The sequence below is a fragment of the Apodemus sylvaticus genome, chromosome 18 (genome assembly GCF_947179515.1).
Source record: "Apodemus sylvaticus chromosome 18, mApoSyl1.1, whole genome shotgun sequence".
NCBI lineage: Eukaryota > Metazoa > Chordata > Mammalia > Rodentia > Muridae > Apodemus > Apodemus sylvaticus.
This window is the reverse complement of record NC_067489.1, coordinates 58,366,397-58,390,066: the sequence shown is the minus strand read 5'-3', so window position 1 is coordinate 58,390,066 and position 23,670 is coordinate 58,366,397. Positions and strand designations below refer to the sequence as shown.

At 38.6% G+C, this 23,670-nt stretch overlaps 2 protein-coding genes across 14 annotated transcripts in view; one reads left to right on the top strand and one right to left on the bottom strand.

The window, feature by feature from the left end:
- Nek1 (NIMA related kinase 1) overlaps window positions 1-23,670 on the bottom strand; it is a 328,855-nt gene that overhangs the window by 167,491 nt on the left and 137,694 nt on the right. The gene's annotated exons all lie outside the window — the stretch shown is intronic.
- Clcn3 (chloride voltage-gated channel 3) overlaps window positions 1-23,670 on the top strand; it is a 70,810-nt gene that overhangs the window by 41,863 nt on the left and 5,277 nt on the right. For all 13 annotated transcript variants that reach the window (XR_007974151.1, XR_007974150.1, XR_007974148.1 and 10 more), the window contains 9 exons: window positions 1,105-1,204; window positions 2,493-2,680; window positions 3,678-3,800; window positions 5,062-5,268; window positions 7,592-7,672; window positions 8,920-9,465; window positions 11,087-11,273; window positions 14,763-15,161; window positions 19,617-19,833. Coding sequence is in view for 8 of the 13 variants with exons in the window: in XM_052162468.1 (XP_052018428.1) it covers window positions 1,105-1,204; window positions 2,493-2,680; window positions 3,678-3,800; window positions 5,062-5,268; window positions 7,592-7,672; window positions 8,920-9,465; window positions 11,087-11,273; window positions 14,763-15,161; window positions 19,617-19,833 (2,048 nt within the window). In the remaining 5 variants the exon portion in view is untranslated. The remainder of the gene's footprint in view (window positions 1-1,104; window positions 1,205-2,492; window positions 2,681-3,677; window positions 3,801-5,061; window positions 5,269-7,591; window positions 7,673-8,919; window positions 9,466-11,086; window positions 11,274-14,762; window positions 15,162-19,616; window positions 19,834-23,670) is intronic.

Sequence of the window (23,670 nt, the reverse complement as noted above, 5' to 3'; positions counted from 1 at the left end):
GATATCTATAATTTTGTAGCTTGGTGATGAATAAACACTATCTTACACACAGTGTTTCTGTACTAAATGCACTAGCAAGAGCTGTGTACGAACAGAAGAGCAAGAAGAATGGCAGAGAATGTCTGAGATGACTTAATATTATCTTTTAAAAATATGCTTATTTCTTATCAAGGAAAAGCAAAGTGAAATTTACTGACCATTTGTAAGACATTCTAAAAAGTGCTTATCTATGTTTGGATGCTTCTATTTGAAAGGGATATGATTTTCTCATTCACCTTAGATGTTACTGTGTCTTTTTAACCTGTCCTTGTGGCTTTTGAGTAGATGATCCACTGGAAATAGATCAGCTCATTGAATTCTAGCTGTACTTTTCTGTAGGCTAATTGAGCATTGTGGGCCTAGATGGACAACAGAGCTTCTTAAGCTAAGCTGTGAGCAAGACCAAAGCAGCTAGTTAGGGATGGGTTTAGAAATGAGTTCTTAGGGAGACAAGCATGCCCTGCTATTCGGAATTGTATCAAACCTGTTTCCTTCTTGTTAATCTCTTAATTGTATCCAGTCAGTTGAAGACAGCTTTCTTCTGGCTTGCCTGGGAAGTGTTTGGCTGTTACAAGTAGGATTTGAGCACTACACCTTTGTTTTCACAGTTCTGTGACTTGGGGGAGGAGTGTTTTTGCCCATGTGACTCGTGTATTATATTTTTGAGCAGTTTTCATTTAATGTATTTTAACTTTTAAACACAATTATATGTTACTAAAGTACTGAAGCCAGACATTTACAGCTATATTATCTAACTTGTAATGTGTAAACTATCTGTGTGTAACAGATAAGGTTTGAAACAGTCATGATTAGACTTCCATGTGGCCTACAGGCCCTCACAGTCAAATCCAGAGATTGTTATTTAAAATACAGATAAATCTCTGCTTGGTGCGTGTCCTCTGGCTTTTAGTTACAGCTGTCTTACAGAGTGATTTTTATCCCAAATTTGCTTTGCGATTCTTTAGTTTACAAGGTACTTTCTGTGTTATGAGACTTGAGAAAATTAAGTAGAGTCAAGCATTGTAGAACTACAGTTTAAGAAATGAAACATATTTGTAATTTCAGATCAACAGTAAAAAAAAAGAATCAGCATGGGAAATGACAAAAAGTCTCTATGATGCCTGGTCAGGCTGGCTTGTAGTTACATTGACAGGACTGGCGTCAGGTAAGGAAAAGGTTAAGGTAAACCTTTTGGTTTATCTTGCTCGGTTTTGCTTTTAAGTTAACTGGATAACCCCCTCCCCCCTTTTAGGTACATTAGAATTTTTTAGAGTGTTTATGTCTCTTGGAAATTAAGTAAATATGAGACGAGGAGACAGGCTTCTAAATCTAATTGGCTAGGGCACTTTGTTTTATCAATTTGGCTGGTCTTTCTAGCTTCTGTCTGCAGATGTGACAATGGTTCGAATGAACCAGCTTGTGCGTAGTGTAACTGGTAGCTTACCCTCGCCATCATGCACCCCCTAGCAGCTCTGCGTGTGTCTGAGCCCCATGCAGCCCCATCACGAGCACTGCACACCGTAGTGCGGATGAAGGACTAAAGCAGGGAGGAGCTCAGCGCCGGCCCACGACCTCGAAGCATAGGTGTCTCAGGAAACGGTCTGTTCTTTAGTCCTGCACTGTCCACTGTGGCTGTCAAGTCCCTACAGGGAGGAGTTGAACTACTAGCAGCTGGCAGTGGGAGTCCCACTATGGGTAGTAGAATCCCTCTCCGCCTCCATCAGGCAAGACAGAAAACAGGAAAAAGCAAGGTATTTGTGGAGAACAGAGAGAAGTATTGATAAGTGGCATACATTAAGAATTTTGTGCTCTGTCTCTGTGACCTATTGATTTCTTGTGGTAAGAATGATCTAGATTTGATCATAACTTTATATCTTTTCAGTATTCTGTCAATAAGATAATCTTTATATGTATAGCTTTCTCTTGAGAAAATTATAAAACTTATAATGAATAATTCAGTGAATGATATGAACTTCCTTAATTTAATGAACATTTTGTTCTATTACAATCTCAATATGTAACTCTGGGTATACTGGAACATGATATATAGACAAAGGCTGGCCTCAAGCTCACAGAGAGCTACCTTCTCTCCCTCCCAAGTGCGGAGATTAAAGGTGTGTGCCACCATGACTTTCTACAAGCTCCATTTGAATGAGCTCTGTCCCAAGTCTTCTGACTAGATGGAAACATGCTAATTAAACGTCCTGATTTTAGTTGACAGAGTTGTCATGAGTATTTTAGAACTCTTAAAATAACTTTTTCTTTTTTTTAAGTTTTGATTAATTATAATATTGTGAGTTGGTTTCCAACACAGAAATTCCAAACAAAGAATACCAAGTACTTAGATAACAGTTCCTCTCTGACCCTTTATCTATAGGATGTTTTTTGCTTTTCATTAATCCTTAACTAGGTAGTTTCAACTCTCTTGGACCATTTCCATTGCCTTCCTATAGGGGCACTAGCTGGATTGATAGACATTGCTGCTGACTGGATGACTGACCTGAAGGAGGGCATCTGCCTCAGTGCATTGTGGTACAACCATGAACAGTGTTGTTGGGGCTCCAATGAGACAACGTTTGAAGAGAGGGATAAATGTCCACAGTGGAAAACATGGGCAGAGTTAATCATAGGTCAAGCAGAGGTAAGTCTTGGCTGGAGTTAGTCTCTGCTATGCATAAGGATGGCCATTTCTTTAGTTACAGAATCCGTTACATTAGGTGATTGTTCCCTGCACTAAAGGAAAGGAAGCAAACTTGTGGATCGGAGGAATGGAAGATAGACACAGTGAGAGCAAGTGCAGTCGGACTCCAGCAGCCTTTGTGGTGCCTACCGCCTAATCACAGGTGTCATGGCTGGGGTCCTGCAACAGGAGCTGTGCAAAAGTTGATAGAAAGTTATTACTGTGGATTCATACATTATGTCACTAATGTTGGTGAAATATGAATTGTGGAAGTATAAGATATTTTATAATTTACGAAATCAGCTTCTAAGTTGAGATACTTTAAAGAAATTTATACATTTTTAATTTAATTAAAATAGAATTGCATCCTTTCCCTCTTCCCTTTCCTCCCTCTGTCCCCTCCCAGGACCTTCCTTCCAACTCCTCCTGTGCTGTCTTACTCTTAAATTGATAGTCTCTTTTTCTTATTGTTGTGTGTGTGTGTGTGTGTGTGTGTGTGTGTGTGTGTGTGTGTATGTGTAAATTGACTAAGTGGAAATAAGGTTTCTTAGTATGTACAGTGGTTAGCTTCTGGATTCTGCTTAAATACCTTGTTCACATAGAACTTTTATTATAGTGGAAATAAACTAAGAGGCTTTTAGACCTTTTGCCCAGACGTGTGTGTGTGTGTGTGTGTGTGTGTGTGTGTGTGTGTGTATGTGTGTGGGGGGGGTGGCATGTGATTTTGTACTCACAGCTACTTGGGAAGTTGAGGTAAGAGATTTCTTGAGCTTAGAAGTTTGAACTCAGTCTGGGCAACATATATATCTGAATTGCAAATCTAAAAGTACGAATAACAGTATGAAAAACAGTATGAATAATAGTAATGGTAAGGATGATAAGTTCTTATGTGTCAGGCGCTTGATTTAGTGGTGCACCGTAGATCACATTCACACTCTGAGCTGTTTTTGCTTTTTAGGGTCCTGGGTCTTATATCATGAACTACATCATGTACATTTTTTGGGCTTTGAGTTTTGCCTTTCTTGCAGTTTCCTTGGTGAAAGTATTTGCTCCGTATGCCTGTGGCTCTGGAATTCCAGAGGTAAGCCATATAATATTCATTGAATGATAATTGTATGCTACTTTTTATTTTTAGGAACTGTACTTTTAAAATTTTTTTTTTTACATGAAAAAGAAAATTTAAAACATACAGTCTGGGGGCTAGAGAGATGATGGTTCAATTAGATCATCAGTTTCTCTCTCTCTCTCTCTCTCTCTCTCTCTCTCTCTCTCTCTCTCTCTCTCTCTCTCTCTCTCTCTCTCTCTCTCCCTCTCTCTCCTTCTCACCACTAATACATAGCCCATGAGTACGAAAATTAAATTTAAAACAAAAACTTCAGAACAGAAATGTTTTGTTGCCAAAAATTCTTTGATGGCTTGGTTGATGTTTTGCTGTTTGACTCTGATATATTGTTTTCTTTCTAAGATTATTGACTAGAATAAATAAGCTAATGACTTACAAACTTGGTTATTTTATATTCTAAGGAAAAAATTAACCGCAGTAGATCAGTAGGATAAATGTTTGTTTGTTTGTTTCATGCATAGTAATTTAAAAGAGAATAACATTTAGGCGTGAACTCATTTAGTTGTATTTTTTACTTTTTAAAAATTAGGGTTCTTTCTAACATTTTTTAAAATGGATTTATTATATATACAGCATTCTGCCTGCATGTATGCCTACAGGCCAGAAGAGGGCAACAGATCTGATTACAGATACTTGTGAGCTACCATGTGGTTGTTGGGAATTGAACTCAGGACCTCTGGAAGAGCAGACATCTCTCCAGCCCCCTAACGTATTTTTTAAAAATAAATTATAGTGAAGCTGTGTAGGTAAAGCTATCTTTAGAAAGGAATCAATACCTGCAATCGTTATCAGTTGCCGCTCATTGTCCGTGGTATCAGTAAGAATTCCATACAGTTTCAGTGTGGTAAGAAAAGTATGTCTTTATTCCTGACAGACTGAAATGTAGCTAAATGCTTGGTGCTTATTCCTACAACAGAAAATTTCAAAATTCACCTTTAAATTGATTATATATCACTATGGCCCTACATTTATTTTACCATGACCCTGTATTTTTATTTGTTCCTGGGATAAAATCATCCCTTATCTTTGGTTGCATATTTAATTATATGATATAGATTTATCATATATGGTAAAATAAAATTTGTTTTAAAAATTATGAATTGTTTTATAGTTTGCCAAAGTTTGGTAGATTGTTTGGTGAGTGAAACATGAGACTCAGCAAAGTTAAGTTCTCAGGTTTCCTAAGGGAGATTTAATTGCCTTCCTCATTCCTTTGTAGATTAAAACTATTTTGAGTGGATTCATCATCAGAGGTTACTTGGGAAAATGGACTTTAATGATTAAAACCATCACATTAGTGCTGGCTGTGGCTTCAGGTTTGAGTTTAGGAAAAGAAGGTCCCCTGGTACACGTTGCCTGCTGCTGTGGAAATATCTTTTCCTACCTCTTTCCAAAGTATAGCACAAATGAAGCTAAAAAGAGGGAGGTAAGTGGTGTTTGTAGTTCATTAACAGAGAAATGAGTGTTAGAGAAATGTGATGGCCACTGAATGACTTTCTAGTATAAAGATGCTTGTAACTCTGTCTTGCAGAAATTATGTATTCATATTAGAAGTTGCGGCTAGTCTGTGTTTCCTTTTCCTTTCTTAACTTGCACCTTTCTGGAGTTGATTGCTGCTGCTGGTTTACTCAGACTAGCAAGAACACCTTTGCTCTCAGCTGATTTCTTTAAAAAATCTTTGCTGTTTTTATTCACTTGACTTTTGACATTACTGCATTTTCAGGCTTGGGAAGTTGGGCTGTCCTGTCAGTCCTCAAGGTAGGGTCTAATGCCATGGAAGTTCTGTATGCTGCACAGAAACCTTCCTTGAAAGTACCACGGCTTTCAGGAAGCTGAGGGCATCCAGGACTTTCAAAGTTTAAGTCAGAAATTTACAGGGAATGTGGGATGCCTTCTTTATTTAGATACTTACACTCCATTTTTACTATTCTAGGGCAACATGAACTTTTTAGCAGATCACTAAACTAGACTGTAGCGTTAGCTAGGCTTCTGTGTTGTGTTTCTGAGGGAAAACAGGAGCCTGAGCATTAGTACAGACTTGAGATCTTTAGCCTCTTGTCTTTGGGAGTCTTAAATTATGTTTTCATAATCTACACCTGCAACTTTACAAGGCACAGAGACCTTATGGTTAATGTATGGTTTTTACATTGCATCGAGGACTGAACTCGGGCCTTAGCCTTTCATCCTGTTGTTGCTAGTGTAACACCCCCTAAACACACACATTTTATCAGTTTCTTTAATATAAATTATTATAGTACCTTGTATATTATACAGGGTATATACAAGGTATATATAAAGTATATTATATAAGGTATATATTATGTACAACGTATATAGTACCTTGTAATATTAGCATTAAAGTATTGTTCTTCTATTGTATATAGATATCCCCAAAGTGAAACATTTAAAAGTATTATATTTTTGTCTTTGAGTGAAAATTCAAAAGCTATCCTTTGTCGTGTATCTGGTACTCTGGAAGTATTTGCTCACATTGCAAAATTAATTCTATAGTAGCCCCAGTATGGCACTACCACCCTGGTGTAGAAGTTAGGACACCGGGGCTTAGAGAGCCTGCAGACGTGCTTTAGATGGCATACAGTTTGTAGCGGAATATGGATTAAAATTAGTTTTTCCAATTCCAAAAATTATGTTTTTAACTACTGTGCTATTGCTATAATTGTGTGTGTGTGTGTGTGTGTGTGTGTGTGTGTGTGTTTAGGTATACTAAACAAAAATCCAAATCCTGCATTATGGGATTGTAGATGGTATTCTAAGTACTTTCTATATATTCTCTAAGTAACATCACGATTATCACAAGAACAGGGAGACAGGGGTGGGGGGTTGCGGGGGTAGGGGACCTGAGCTCCTCACCGTGGTCACACGCCCGTGTGTGCAGAGGGAGACGGGGCTGAGCTCCTCACCGTGGGCACATGCCCGTGTGTGCAGAGGGAGACGGGGGCTGAGTTCCTCACCATGGTCACACGCCCATGTGTGCAGAGGGAGATGGGGGCTGAGCTCCTCACCACGGATGTGCAGAGGGAGGGCTTCTGCCCAGCAGCTTCATACAGTTCATGTGCGTTACAACTTAATTTTTAAGTCCTATTTTTTCTTCCAGAAAATTTGTAAAATTAGATGATTTGAGGAAGTACTTAGAGTACCCTCAGATATTTACTGGATCAAAGTAGTGAAAGGAATAAAGAATCTTTAATAATAATTGGATAATTTCCAGGTGGGAAGTCAGCAGTGATCAGATGCCCCTAGAGATTGTCAAGTGAGGCAGGAGGTTCAGAGGGTTCAGGATAGTTATGATTGAGACTGTTCAGTGGACTGCAATATCTTTCCTAAGGTTTAGAGTAATGAGTGAACCACTTAGCTCTGAAATCTGGAGAAATGATACCCTACTTAAAAAAATAAGTAAACATTTACCCCCATTCCACGGTTTCCTCTCTCTCCCCTCTTTGTACTAACATAAATATTGAGGGTTGCCTGCATTCATTGCTTTCTCTTTATAGTATACTTATTGGTACATATGGCATTAATGTTTTGACAGTACAGAAAGTGCAAATGAGTTTTAAATTAAAGCAGGAAAAAAAAAACTGTTGAGAAGAGATGAATACTTGCCTCCCTTGCTTTGCATGGAGGACATGTAGGCTAAGATCAGAAGAGGCACTGAGGCAGCATGGAATACAAAAGTTCATACGTGCGTTTGATTGGTAAGGGAACTAGAAACAAGCCCTTCCTCTTCCTAGGTGCTGTCAGCCGCCTCAGCTGCTGGTGTTTCTGTGGCTTTCGGTGCGCCCATTGGAGGAGTTCTTTTTAGTTTGGAGGAGGTACGTACAAAAGAATAGTATTAAATAAAATTGTATCTTCATGTACACTTTACTTTTATTGCTAGTGTAATAGAATTAAAGATTTTGCTTTATTTTTATACGATTTTAAAGTAGTTCTCGGTGCAAATATTTTATACATAACTGATAACTACAGAAAATTGTTTTATTTTTGATTAATAAATTTTTATTAATGTCTTACTTTTGTTTAGATTTGTTGTTTTTAAATTTGTTTATGGATATGTGCTTGGGTTCTATGTGGGTGAGTTGCAGGTGGCCACAGAAGTCAGAAGAGGGCATTGACTCCCCTGGAGCTGCAGTTACAGGCTGTTAGGAGCCACTGGGTGGGGAGCTGGGCGCCAAACTGGAATTCTCTGTAAGAATTCACTTTACCGCTGAGCCGCCTCTCCAGACTCCTGCTGTAAACTGTTTGCTCATGTATAGATAGTAGTAATTGTTTCTAGCCGAACTTTCAAATGTTCAAAACTAGCAAAATGTAAATTTCTATCAGTGGAAGCCTCTAAAACCTATAAATATGCTGGCTAAATTATAGCTATATTTTTATTTTTACTATTTTAAGTCAGTTTGTAAGCCAACTTTTAATAAAGTTTTGTGACTTGCTTGTTTAAAGTTTGTATGGTTGATTTTTCCTTTCGTATGATTACTTCTTAAACAGTTACTAATGCCTAAGGAAATAATTTTATTGCTTCAATGGAATATGTATTTTTTAATAGAAGAGACAAATCAACTACATTTTTTTTAAAGATTTATTTATTATTATATGTAAGTACACTGTAGTTATCCTCAGATGGACCGGAAGAGGGTGTCAGATCTCTTTACAGATGGCTGTGAGCCACCATGTGGTTGCTGGGACTTGAACTCGGAACCTTTGGAAGAGCAGTCAGTGCTCTTAACCGCTGAGCCATCTCTCCAGCCCCCTCAACTACATTTTTAATAGTTAACAAGAGTACTCAGGAGATATTTATAGCTAACATAATTGTATTAGATATGAAACTTTTGGAAAAGTGAAGTTCTTGGTATTCTAGGTGATTATTAGACATTCATAATCAGTTATTGTGAATTTGTTGTTATATGATAATCAAAGAAAAAGCATCCTTTTTTAATTAAGACAAATCACGTAAATTCAAATGGCAACAAAGATTGAGTTACTTAAAGTAAATTTTCGATTTACTCAAGTCGTAGTTACTCTGCAGTAGGTAATAGCATTAATTTCTCTTTTCTGTTTTTAGGTTAGCTATTATTTTCCTCTCAAAACTTTATGGAGATCATTTTTTGCTGCTTTGGTGGCGGCGTTTGTTTTGCGATCCATCAATCCATTTGGTAACAGCCGTCTGGTCCTTTTTTATGTGGAGTATCATACACCGTGGTACCTTTTTGAACTGTTCCCTTTTATTCTCCTGGGGGTGTTTGGAGGGCTTTGGGGAGCTTTTTTTATTAGGGCAAATATTGCCTGGTGTCGTCGACGCAAGTCCACCAGATTTGGAAAGTATCCTGTTCTCGAAGTCATCATTGTCGCAGCCATTACTGCTGTGATAGCCTTCCCCAACCCATATACAAGGCTCAACACCAGTGAACTGATTAAAGAGCTGTTTACAGATTGTGGGCCGTTGGAGTCCTCCTCTCTCTGTGACTACAGAAATGACATGAATGCCAGTAAAATTGTTGATGATATTCCTGACCGTCCAGCAGGCGTTGGAGTATATTCAGCTATCTGGCAGTTGTGCCTAGCGCTCATATTTAAAATAATAATGACAGTGTTCACTTTTGGTATCAAGGTAAGTGCTCATGTCAGATGATCCTGGAATAATGATGTGTCCAAGACGCTTATGTGTAATAAGTTTCATCTAAATGGTTGCAATTCTGAGACCAAAATCTGAAAAGGACTTACTGCTCTGATATCAAGAGGTTTCTAGTAACTTCTGGAGACTGTGGGACAGAGTCCGTTTTTCTGCATTTTTTAGGTTCGAGGGGCTGCATCTTTTCTTTTGCTTATGTTCCCTTTCTTGCAACTCAAAGCCAGCCATGGCGGGCCAGATTTTTCTTTTGTCTAATTCTTAGAAATCCTACTTTCGAATGGTGGGAAAAAAGCAAGAAAAAAAACCTCTAGAATTACTTTTAATCCACCCAGATAATACAGGATAATCTCTTGTTTTAAAAGTCAGCTGACTAATAATCTAGGAGAAACCGTTATACTACCTTCTCTACACCATTATAGTGTGTTCTTAGACTGGCACTGTGGTCTCAGAATCATGTTGCTAGGTATATAATAGGTCTCTGTCCATCAGGGACGTGGAGCCGTGAGCCCTGGAATGCGGCTCCTCATGGACTCCCTAAATACAGCTTCCTTATGAATGCCGACACGGAGGAGCGGATGCCGACCTGCCACACTGTTCTCAGTCATGCCCTGCAGTTCCTGTGGCAGGTGATACTTGGCAGGGACGGCATACTTTCAGACCGAGCTCTTGTGGCGTGGCAGCTTTATTTCTGTGAGATTACAAGATTGATAGTTTTAAGATTGCTTTTATTTTGTCTTTTTTAAGTTCAGGGAATATCAAACTTTAAAAAAAGTCTTAGTTTTACTCTTATTTTTCCTAACAGAGTAAGTTAGAGAGGCTTTAAAGTTGTCTAGTCTAGAGGTTGTTTTCCCCAATAAATCCTTGTGTTAACATTAGAATGACAGCAAGGGTTCTCAGTGGCTGTGGTTGGCCAACACTGAGGAAGCGGATGGCAGGGTCTTGCTGAGTCCTGGTCTCTGCTGAAGGATTGCAGCTGAGGACTGTGAAGTGTATTTAACCCTTTGTGTTGTAGGCCCCTTTAACTGGCTCAGAACACTCCAGTATGTTCTGTCCTTATTTTTTAATAAGTTTCTTCCAATAAGGATTTTTCCTCTTTTAGTTGATTCACATGTGTATTCCATTTAGAATATTGGGAATTCTGGAAACACCACCTGATGTATGCTGTAGCTCCTTATGAGAATAACATCTGCTCCTTCTGCCAATTGTGAAAGTATAACGGAGGGACAACCCTGGGAGCTCGCTGCTTCAGACTGGACAGATTTGGTTTTATGGGAAATAACCTGTCTCCACCCCCCCCTCCCCCTTCATTTTGCTATGGACTACTGAAAATTTTGTTAGAGGCTAAGGATTTTTTAGGATAAAGGATGGTAAATTTTGAGTTATTTCTTGTTGGCCTAGAGAAGCTGCATTATTACTTTGTTACTGAAATCAATGAATCACTAACAAGTAGTTGGATAAAACAGGATTTTGTTACTCTGTAAGGAGTTTCTTTAAGATACAAATGGAGCCCATTGTTAGAGACAAGCTCATAGGATATAGTTTTCAGTCACATGGTCAGAGAACTGTTACCTCATTAAAAGTTCTTTCACTGCTGCTGCAGGTTCCCTCAGGCTTGTTCATCCCCAGCATGGCCATTGGCGCGATTGCAGGGAGAATTGTGGGGATTGCTGTGGAGCAGCTGGCCTACTATCACCACGACTGGTTTATCTTCAAGGAGTGGTGTGAGGTTGGGGCTGACTGCATCACTCCTGGCCTTTACGCCATGGTTGGGGCTGCCGCGTGCCTAGGTAATGTGATGATTCTGTTTGCTTGTTTGTGGGTTGGCAGTCTGAGAAAGAAGAGACAGGAGACTCTTGTTGCTAGGGAGAAGAAGATGCAAGGTGGAAGGAAGGAGTCATTTTAAAAGAAATGAAGCACTAATCGTCTTGTGTAGTACTAGATTTTGTTTTGTTTGAGAACATGTTTACTGTAAAAATGTAGTAATAGTTACCATATTTGTAATATCTCAGAATGCTTTATGATAGGAAACATCTTGGTTCAACATAGCCTTTTGCTGAGTCCTATCCAGAGAGGCTTGGTCTTTTCATTGTTAAAGATCTCAGTCTGTGTATAACAATGGATAGCAGTATTCCTGGAGTAGTCAGCAGTAGCTTCACATTCAACTCCGTAAATCAGCTTAATACAGACTCGTCATATCAGCCCTTTAGTACCTAAGTTACATTTGTAGAAGAGAAATAGTGACTACTCATTTTAGTGACATAAAAGCAAAATAATAGTTCTAAATCTGTAAGAATCTATTGTTTTCTTTGGCTGAAAAGATTGTTACTTGGTTTTATATTCAAAATTTCCACCAAATTTTGGTAAAATATTGAATAACAGTTGGTACTTTGACTTTGATTTTGCTCAGTGACTTAGAATCTGCAGAAGGGTAATATTAAATGAAATTAGAAATCATTTTCACCAAAGTAGGAAATATTTAGCTTGCACATCCTCTTCAGCACTGAAGCAGGTATAGAGAGAGCTGAGAGAAGACTGAGGTGCGGGCTGCCTGTGGAAAGGGCCCAGCAGTAAGGAAGCAGCAGGCGCCGCCGTCCGGGCTCAGGAGTGCAGGGCGCAGGTTAGAGGGTCGGAGAGCACAGCTGTGCAGGAAGGGCGCGGTTAGGAGCAGGGCTGCTTTAAAGATAATCTTTAACTGAGAAGTTGTACATATCACCTTCATACTTCCAAAGCTTTGGTCAATAGTTATCTTTGAGGCAGCCCTCTTTAAAAGACCATCAGTCCACGGTTCTTTTATTTGGGAATGGTGACAATTTCAAAATCCACCAATCTTTGAAATCTGATTTTTTTTCAAGCAATTAACTTTAGAGTCATTTTCCATCAGCTAGATTTGTCTGCTTCTCATGTTTAAACATGAATGAGCTCAAGTCATACTCATTTTTAAAGCTGTAGTTTGAAGAATCACACAGACCACCGACCAGCCACACACACTCTTCTATACTTTTGTCCTGTAGTTTCTTCTCACAGACCTACATAATTCCTTTGAGTAATTCAGAGCCATCATTACTCTTTGAGGCTTTTCCAGGGTAATCTGGTTATAGGATGATTCTAATGCAAAGATAAATTTGTATGAAAATATATTTGGAATTCATGATTTGAAGAAATGTATTGATGTATTGTGTAGTACATTCTGTGTAGTATATTCTGGGAAAACACGTAGAATTGTTGAGAACTAGAGTATAAGAAGAGTAGTATCTGAGGTTGCATCAGGATGAATTTATATTTGAAGTTGTTCCAGTTTATTGCAGAGGTCTGGGTTTTCCATTTTTAGCTTGATGACTTTGAAAAAGTTCCTTTGGTTCTTTCATATTTGCTTTTCTTATCTATAAAATGGAAATGCTAGCTTATCCTTTGTGGTGAGGATTGTGTGAGATAGCATGCACATAAGGATGTTATCATAATTCCTGGTGCAATAAGTTCTTAGTTTAATTCAGGAAAGCCTTTTTAAGCTGACTAGGACATGTTAAAGAGTTTGCATGTACGTGATGCGCGGCAGCCCTTTCTCTTTTAGATTAAGAAACAAAAGGCTCACTGATGACAAGTATTGTGAGCTTCTTAAGTTACATTTATGCATTTTCATTTGGGGTGTGTTTCAGAATATGTGTTATACTTACATATGGAGGTTAGTGGACAGTTTATGAAAATCGGTTTTCTACTTCCATGTTGATCTTGGAGTTGAGCTCAGAACATCAGGTGTGGCAACAGTGGCTGTACTTTCCAGTGTACTCATGGGCCAGAGTTGTTAGGTCTTCTGACCAGAACAACAACACAATGGAGATGAACTTAAGCCACTGTGTCTGCGTGCCTGTCATCCCAGCAGGCATGGAGGACTGCCAGGGTGAGGCCAGCCTGGGCTACATAGTCAGACTCTTGTCTTTAAAAACAAAAAGTAGTACTTAGTTGTACTATATGGCTTATGAAGTAGAGTGAAAGTAATGGGGTCTGAGAGTCAAGGAGGTAAGATAAAGTAAATATTAAATGAGATATACTTAATAAAGTAAATATTAAAATGAGAGCACAGGGACTGAGTGATGGCTATCGGTCAGGAGCACTGGCTGCTCTTTAAAGGACCTGGGTTTGATTCACAACACCTCATGTGGTGGTTCACAGTTGTTGGTAACTCCAGTTCCCAGGGATCTGAAATCCTTCTGGTCTTCAGGTGCACAGATATAATATTCAGACAAACAGTTATACATAATAAAATATATCTCAAAAAATAGATTTAAAAAGGAGACTACTTTTTTTTTTTTGATTTAAGAATAATTTGGGTCTTGGACTACTTTAGTAACAGTGAATCCTGAGAAAAGGACTCAGGTATCTTAGAGAAGAATTCAAATTTGTAGAGGTGAACATTCGAGATATTGGAAGAAAGAATTAACCTAGATTGTTAGGAAGAATGTGTGCAAGAATGTGGGATCAAAGGATGGCCCTTCCTTGGAAAGGAAGAGAAATGTGGTTTTCATCTGTGTGTTGTTTTCTTGGGTAGCTACTTAAAGTTTGCCTGTAATTGAAAGAACAAGTAGTCAGGGGGTGGTATGCAGAACAGGAGTATGGGAGAAGTGCCAGGGAGGACAACGGGGCAGTACAGGCAGGGAGATGACAGCCGAGAGTGATCATCTGAGTGAGTGAGGAGACTTCCCAGCCCTTCCTCCTCCTCCTCCTCCTCCATGTCCTTGGGATGCTGGACTCAAATGCAGGTCCTTGCACAAGCTACATAACCACCCCACCCAGAATAGATGAAGTTTATACCTAACGTTATCACATACGTGGTTAATAAATCACAAATAATTTTATTCAATATTCTACACATAGACACACAATTTATAAACTTGTAGTAAGCAAGAAGCTGGGACGTGCTTATTTGTATTTAAGAAGTTATAGTAAACTTTTTATAATAGTGAAATTTGTCTTTGCTTCAGCAGTAAATCAAAATAACAAAGTCATTTTTCTTGCTTAGCTGTTGTTTTTGTTTGTTTTTTAATGTTACAAAAGGTTTACAAATGTTAGAACCATCTTCCATGATATAGCCAGATTGGTTTTTCTCTAGATCATATTAGACATAATGGTTGTTATCCTGAGAATAGTCATTTCTGATGATAATGCTTTTCACTGATCAAGATCTGTCTAGATTCCTATTCATCTGCCTAGTAACGAGACTCTAGTAACTTGTACTGGTGAGAATTCTGCCTTTCCTAACTACTGGTGTTTATTTCTTTCAGGTGGTGTGACAAGAATGACTGTCTCTCTGGTGGTTATTGTTTTTGAACTTACTGGAGGCTTGGAATATATTGTTCCTCTTATGGCTGCTGTAATGACCAGTAAATGGGTTGGTGATGCCTTTGGTAGGGAAGGTATTTATGAAGCACACATCCGATTAAATGGATACCCTTTCTTGGATGCAAAAGAAGAATTCACTCATACAACCCTGGCTGCTGATGTCATGAGACCTCGAAGAAGTGACCCTCCCTTAGCTGTTTTGACACAGGACAATATGACAGTAGATGACATAGAAAACATGATTAATGAAACCAGCTATAATGGCTTTCCTGTTATAATGTCAAAAGAATCTCAGAGATTGGTGGGATTTGCCCTCAGAAGAGACCTGACAATTGCAATAGGTATGGCTTCTAAAAACACTATCATAAATGTGTATGTCTTGTGTGTAATACATTTTAGGAGGAGAAAAAGCAATGATGTTTAATTGGTTGGGTTTTCAGGGGCAAGTGATGTTAGTTTACGTCTTGTGTTCCCTATGAAAGGAACGTATACTTCAGTGGTTATTTTTCTACCCTGTGATAGGAAGGCCAGTAAGAATTTTAATCTTTGTCAGCAACTAAATTGGCTGCTGTGATGTCAGAGGTCCTGTGATGTCAGAGGTGAGAAAGAGGCTCTTAAGCCATTGATCTGCTGTTCCCTAGAGTTGTGCGCTGTGCCTTGAGCTGGAACTGTCAGACAGTCCCCAGGCTCTAGGGCTGCTAGGCGCCAGCCCGAGGAAAGGGAAAGAGATAAGCAGCTTTGGAATCCTAAAGCCGGGGAAAGAAACAGCTAGGGTTGGAAGCCATGCCACGTTTAGTCATTCCTAGTCCTGCCTGCTGGAGGTAGATACTGACGTCAGCTTTTGTCACTTGACACAGGAAATAATGTTGGTTTAAGGGAATATACATGAAATACAAGATGTGGCATCAGAAACCTTACGTCACAGGATGACTTTTGAACATATCTTAAATATTTGCCAGTATATTTTCTGTAAATTTTAAAAATTTTGTACTGAAAATCAGTTCTGTATTTTTTTATATATATATATGTGTGTGTGTGTGTGTGTGTATATGTATGTATGTATATAATTATACATTATTGAAGAACATATTTGTTCTGTACAGTTCTGTACAGTATATATATATACACACATACTATATAATATGTACATAATTATACATTATTGAAGGACAGATTTGTCCATGTTCAACAAAATATATTTGAAACACCAACTTAGATATATTTTTCTATTATTAATTGAGAATTAGAGGATGTGTCTTTTTTTTTTTTTTTTTTTTTTTTTTTTTTTTTTTTTTTTGGTTTTTTGGATTTGTTTTTTTTCGAGACAGGGTTTCTCTGTATAGCCCTGGCTGTCCTGGAACTCACTCTGTAGACCAGGCTGGCCTCGAACTCAGAAATCCTCCTGCCTCTGCCTCCCAGAGTGCTGGGATTATAAGCATGTACCACCACCACCACCACCACCACCACCACCACCACCCGGCCGAAGATGTGTCTTAAAACTAAATCCAATTGAGAGGTCTCAGATTATTTAATATTATGAAAATGAAAATGTTGAAATTCTTTAAGAATCTTTTCAGTGGTATGGGAAAAGAAATCTAGTCTGGCACAGACCTCTAATCCTGTTACTCTGAGGTGGGAGTAGAAGGGATTGCATGTCTGAGGTGTGGGGCCACATAGTAAGACCCAACTCTACAGGGAAAAGAGAAATGAAGGCTGTGCAGTTTTTACCTCAAGGCCCGTGAATGAGTGACATGAAATCATTTTAAAAGTAAAACAACTTAGCACATAGTACATTGTCTAATAAATGCTGCTCCCTAATAATTACTGTGTTCATAAACAAGTCATGTTACCTTAAGCATTCTTCTTTTAATTGACAGATAGAAACTAATGTTAATGGCAGGTTTTGATAAGTACGTGGTATTGTAGACTATTAGGTCAAGCTGGTTGATATATGTTTGGGGACCAAAGTCTCTCTTAAGTAAACCTAGAACAAATGAAATGATAGTTCTTTATTTGGGGTGTGGAAAGTTAAGACACAGAACTTTTTGAGCTCAGGCTGGCCTCCTCAAAAATCTCTATATAGCTGAGGATGACTTAATTCTTGATCATCCCCCCTCCACCTCCACTTCTTTTTTGTTTGTTTGTTTGTTTGTTTGTTTGTTTGTTTTTTTCAAGACAGGGTTTCTCTGTGTAGCCCTGGCTGTCCTGGAGATCACTCTGTAGACCGGGCTGGCCTCAAACTCAGAAATCCACCTGCCTCTGCCTCCCAGAGTGCTGGGATTACAGGTGTGCGCCACCACCACCCGGCACCACCTCCACTTCTTAAAATGACTCTTGTAAGGCTAAGAGGCTAGATGATCACTTCTGCTACTTTCTGTCACGTGAGCAATCTGAAATGTACTCCTTTTTGGGTAGGACTGCAGCTCAGTTAGTAAATGTCTAGTACCAGGCTCTGGGTTTGCTCCCTGCACTTCAATAAGTAAAAACAAAGCAAACTGTTCCATTGTAAGTGTGTTGGTGAAATGTGTTAGATGCTACCTCAGAGGTACAGGGTGTCTCCTTCTCACATAAGGAGTGGGCTCTCAGGCTTGCCTGTGGGCTAACTCGAGAAAGAGCAAGGTCAAAGTTGAATTCTCTGCTTGTCCCTGTGTCTTCAGTCAGTCTGGAGCTTATGGCTTTTGGCCTATCTGTCGTGTGTGTGTGTGTGTGTGTGTGTGTGTGTGTGTGTGTGTGTCTGTCTGTCTGTCTGTCTGTCTGTCTGTCTGTCTCTGCTTGAATTCTGTTCTGTCTGTCTGACTGCCCCTCTTGCTATGTTTTGCTGTATATCTGTCCCTGGGTCGGTGTCCCTGCCAAAATGCTTTGCTCTGGGTTTCTTGAACAGCACAGAAAACATGTCGTGGGAAAGGGCTAAGGGATACTTTATGGAAGTCTTTAAGAGTTTTACAAGGGATTAACTTACTTCAGCTGACCTAGAAGCACTTCGAAGAGCAGGCATAGCTGCAGACGGACTGTTATCAGATAATGTCTGTTCCCAGCATTCAGGACAAGCACCGACTGTATAAAGCCATTTTTGAATTGTTTGCTCTTTTCAGTAAATCAATACTGCAATACACATTTATAGGCATACATTATCACTCTGGGTCAGGAGCATGGAAGTATAATTTAAGATTAAAGCTATGCTCTAGCTTAGGTTGTAAAAGCCTCTTAAATGGGGGAATTTAAGGCAAAGTTGTTACATTGTTCTCTTAAAAGGCAAGTTAAATAGGCTGAGAGTACACAACAAGAAATCATTTTAATTACATAGTCTTTTAAGTGACCTCAAGATGTATTATTAATTCAGAAGTTCCAGTCTTTTTGAATACAAGAGACATTTTCATAAAATGTATCACCACACCTAAATGAGTATTTAGGGTTATTTTCATTGGTGATAAATTTGTTGTTACTTATATATTTAGCATTTTGACTATTTAATACCACATTGTTACTGTTGTTTCTATTATTAATTATTGTAACTTCAGTTATTTTTCACACTTTGGCTTTTTATACTTGAGTATTAAGTGATATACACACCCATTACAGTGTTTGAGTGTGCTAAATCTGATTGTCTCCTGATAACTCATCACCGTAAACACGCTCAACTTTCACTCTTCCTCCTCTTGACACTGTCGGTGTCCCGCTGCCCTCCAGTTCATTCTGTGTATCCATTATGCATATGCACTCTTGCTGTCTACACTGCACATTCAGTTGTCACCACGTGCCATTAGGTACATTCCTACACTCTAAAAGCAACTTAGGACATCCTAGTGGGCATCTCTTTCATACCGTGACTGAACTTTTCAGGTGGCTGGTTCACAAGCCATTGGGACCTCACTTCGTGCCTGGCACTCAGATGTGTTTACAGCATAGTTGAATATGGTGTTAGTGGCCAGAAAGAGGAAAAGCAGGATAACATTCATTTCTAAGCTGTAATATTCCCTTCTTGCCACTCAGACTGTAGTGTATTATTTTGGCTTAAATATTTTGTAGCAAAGTTTATGCTCAAAATATTTTCACTGTAACTAATAGTATATTTACACCACATACAGCTTTCAATAATGTCTATCAAAAAACCAAGCACAAAGCTGGGTGCCTTTCATTTGCACGTTCTGTCCGTGTTCTGGGTTTCCATTGTCCTGTGTGCAGCCTCTTCTTTCTGTCCTTTCCCCTTCTTGTCTTACACTCTCAAGGTGGAAGAAGGAACAGGCAGCTGCACGGAGCACATTGGAGGGGAGGAGAAACGGATAGAGCTTTTAGAATAGAACCGTCCAGCAGTCGGTCCTTCCTCACTGGGGTGTAATTGCTGTGCTCCTGATTCATCAAAGGAGTGGAAGGAAGACAGCTGACACAAGGTAGTGACAGCAGAAGACAGAGCAAGGGTAACCGGCTGTAGTCTCGTCTCCAGGGCAGAATAAGTCAGTTCATTTCTAAGTCTAACATAGGCAGGCTTTAGTTGATGACTGATCCTGTAGTAAACTGCTCGTGTGATGGTGTCTACAGGTTTTAAATAAAATGCCGATTTCAAACATGCTTCCTTCCTTGTCTCTACAGGTAGAAAATAGTAGTTCAGCACCACTGAAGAAAATCGTACCACAATATAACTTTAAAAAAGTATTGTCAAGTTCTGTGCCAGTCAAAAAGGAAAGGGACCAGAAGTCATAGAACACACTTATTGTTTTAAAGTCAGAATAGCAAAGTTGCCTATAAGAAAAGAAAACCCACCAACTGAACACACTTCCTCGTCTCTATTTTTTTTCCAGAAAGTGCCAGAAAAAAACAAGAAGGTATTGTGGGCAGTTCTCGAGTGTGTTTTGCACAGCATACTCCATCTCTTCCGGCAGAAAGTCCTCGGCCACTAAAACTGAGAAGCATTCTTGACATGAGTCCTTTTACAGTGACAGACCACACCCCAATGGAGATTGTGGTAGACATCTTCCGGAAGCTTGGTCTGAGGCAGTGCCTTGTAACTCACAACGGGTAAGCTTAACCCCACAGAAATCATCTCGCTCACTGTAATTAATGCTCCTTACTAATGGAGTCTTTTCAGGGTAGAGTGCAAGTAAGCTTCCAAGTGGGAGTGTCTGGCTTTCTGTGATAAATGTAGGATCTCACTTGCCTGAGAGGAAGGGGGATGCCAGCTCTGTGCTCCTTGTTAAGGGTGTTATAGTTCAGAGTCAGAGAAGAAGTAGATAGGGAGACATCTCCACATGAAGAGCTTTGTGAATGTGAGGTGTCTCTTTCCTGGGGGTAGGGAGCATTTTCTCTTTGTATTTCCTTTTTATGTATAGGGGTTTTGGTACATCTTTTTCTAGATATTGTGGTATGCGCTATTTGAGTATTTATCATTAATGAAATAATATGTGAAAATTTGCAGTTTAACTAAAAATCTTTAACAGTGTAGTTTTTCTTATCTGCTTATTTATTTTGGTCTACTTTCTCTAAAACAAATCAGATCCATAAACTGAACTGTTAATTACTTAAAAACATTCATGTATTGAGGGCCTCTTATTTCCATTATTGTATTTTTCTTTGCTGAATTTTAAATGTTTTCTTTGTTGGCTTTGTTGCTGAGTCAAGGCCTCACGTCTGTGGCCCTGTGAACTTCAGGAACACTGGGATTACAGGCATTTGCTTTCTTGCCAGTGACTTGTTGGAATTCATAGAACATTATTTCATGTGATATTTTGCAACAGAAATGCTTGGGAAGGGGAACAGATGTTTGTGTGGGTTTATTATGATGGCTCACCCTGAATAAAATGTAGCTGATTAAATAAGTACCATAGCAAACACATCAGAGAATTACAAATGATGTTATCTTTTTAAAGTTTTGTATAAAGCCTGTGGGTAACTGAATGTATGAGCCCTCTCTAGGAAAAGGTGGCATTGAAAAACAAAAACAAAAACAAAAAAAGGAAGACAACTTGCTGAAGACTGTCACACTTTTTCCCGTAATCCTAAAGTTCAGCAAAATAGGTAGGGCAGGTTCTGTTTGACAGGGGTAATGATTTTGTCCAATCCACCTTACAAAACCAGAATCCTTCTGTAGCATAGTTTACTGACAGAATAGTCTTTCTCCATGATTTCTTAATCTCTTAAAACATTTTCTGGTCCTCTACATCATACCATATTGGGTTAGGAACAGCAGTATCATAGATATTTATTCTTCTATTTAAATCAAAAGGAAGCAGAAAGTGGAAACCTTAGAGCCATGTTGGGTGTTTCCCTTCTGGAGTATGATAGAAATAAATCAAAGTTGATTTATAAAATTCTGTTAGCTACTGTTTTATTTTGTTTGCACTTACCTAACTTTTAAAAATGCTACCAATTTCTTTGTTTAAAATTTAATAAATAGTAATTAAATGATATGTTCTGTAAAACTTTGCCTTAGGCCCTTTGAGTCATTATATGGCTTGCTTGGAACCGAATGTGAATTTTATTAAGCCAGTGTTGGCTTTGAGTTCTCTGTGCCTGGCTTAGGTTCTCTTCTGCACTGATAGACACCAGTTCTTTTAGGTTCTGTTCTTGGGGTTAAATTAGCCCACTGTGCAGATTAATTTTTATATGTCACTTTACTGGTTGGGCAGTATTCACCCCAAAAAAGGATTAAATTATTTTTTAGGCGGACAAGAATTAGTTACATACAGTTTTATCTGCTGTTGCTGGTATATAAACAAAGTAAAGGAACTTTCCTACAGGGTTATGTTTTACAGTCTTGACCATATTTTCCTTAGTTCACAGAAAGTAAATGTATTTGGAAAGAAAAAGATGATTTGGGGAAGGAAACTCTTGACTTTATTGTCTGTGAACTACTTAAGTGGGATGGTGTTTTATTCTCAAAACTGGCTAAAACTGAGAAAGCACACTTTAAAGTGAAGACCACGGGGTTCTGGGTAGCTTCATATAGTACCTTAGCGGGGGGAAAGACCTGTATGGGGGGGGGGGCGATTAAAATGCAGCAGACCTGGGACTAGAGGCACAAGAGGTATAAAGAATGGAGACATAATGAGAACAGATACAGACAGGATGTCAAGTCAGTATCCTCCCGTATTTTATATGCTAACAGAATGTCTCAGTTTGTTTACTAGTTCCTGTAGTTTAAAGGTCAAACAGGATAGTCATAGAAGTTGCTAGAAATTTATGAGACTAATAAGTTTGAGATGTATTGAATTAAGTTATAGCTAAGGTTTGCTTTGGAACTTTGAAGTTGTTGATGGCTTTTGATTCCCCAACTGACAGTAAGGAAATCATAGCTTACCTAGTTTGCCTGCAAATGCTGACAGTTGTGGTGGGGTGAGGCAGGATGCACTGTTGGGATTGCTGTTTCTTAGGACATACTTTGGGAACTGCCAGTTTCTAAAGCCTTACTAACTTCCACATCATTATTTGTTAGCCCAAAAGGAAACTTGAGACTATTGATAAATCAGAAATATTTTGCATTGATTTTTATTTTATTTCATTCTTTAAAACTGAAAGCGCAACCCTCAAACTAACTTCATATTCGGAAGTTGGTCTTGACTGTTAAAGAGGAACTTTGTGACCAGGTTTACCTCTCCTAAAAATGCTGCATGAAAAGTTCATAAATGATCCAGTGTATACAAAGTGTACACGTGTGTCCTCCTAAGTATGCTGTCCCGCGTGTGCAAACCTGCCCTTTGCCTCATCCTGTCACACACTGACCGAGCTTACTAATACAAATGGGAAACTGAAAGTAACCATTCCACTTAACTTGATAAAAAAAGCATACACACGAATCGAACTGCTCTTACTGTATTTAAGTGCTAAGAATTCCACATTTCCTAACCACAAAATCTATTAACTTTATAGCTTTAAAAAATAACCTGGTTTTTTATTATCTATATTAATTCTACAAAATCATGGATTTCATTACATTTCATACATGTGTACAATATACTTTAAAGATATTCACCACACCCCAAAGCTAAAAATAACAACAACAACAACAACAAAAACCTCAAATATTTTGCCCAAGGACATTTCTCTAATGGACAAAATGCTCATTTTATACAGTACAGTTTTTGAGCTTTCTAGAGAGATTGTTCACACACTCTGAAAACTTCACAACATTGTTTTAAACAAAATAATGTGAATACACTTCCTGCTCCTCTAGCCCAGCCATTATTGTTTTATGAGGGAAATGTTTCTAAATATTTTCAGACTGCTTTCAAGTCTCATAGTGACTCTTTGTACAAAATTTTGGTGGGGTATGGTGGCACACACCTTTGAATTCCAGCACTCAGGAAGCAGAGGCCACTCTGAGTCCGAGGGCAGCCTGGTCTACGAGCTACACAGAAACCCTGTGTCAAAGGAAAGGAACGAAAAAGGGAAAGGGGGAAAAGAAAAGGGGAAAAGAGAAAAGGAAAGAAAAGAAAGGGGAAAGAAAGGAATGAAGGAGGGAAGGAAGGAAAAGGAAAGAAAAGAAATTAGATATTTACAAGGCAGCTTAACAGGACAGTTGACTTAAGCAGACAGATAGTTAAGGAAGTTCCTGGTTATTCTAAAGGCATTTTAGAAGGGCTTCTGAAATTTATATCACATACTGAGGCCAATTATGTTTGTAAAATAACTATCAAAATATTTAATAATTAAAAGTAATCTAGTTACTTTTAATCTTCATGAGAATTTATGGGAATCATTTTGTAAGATGTGATGGTAATGATATATAAACTGAGAAAAATTACTTAGAAAAATATGCATTAAAACTCATTGTGATGTCTACTCATGAATGTTTTATTAACATAAGAGGTCAGTAGCATTTACATGTATACTTTCTTAACTGGCTTTCTAAATGAATAG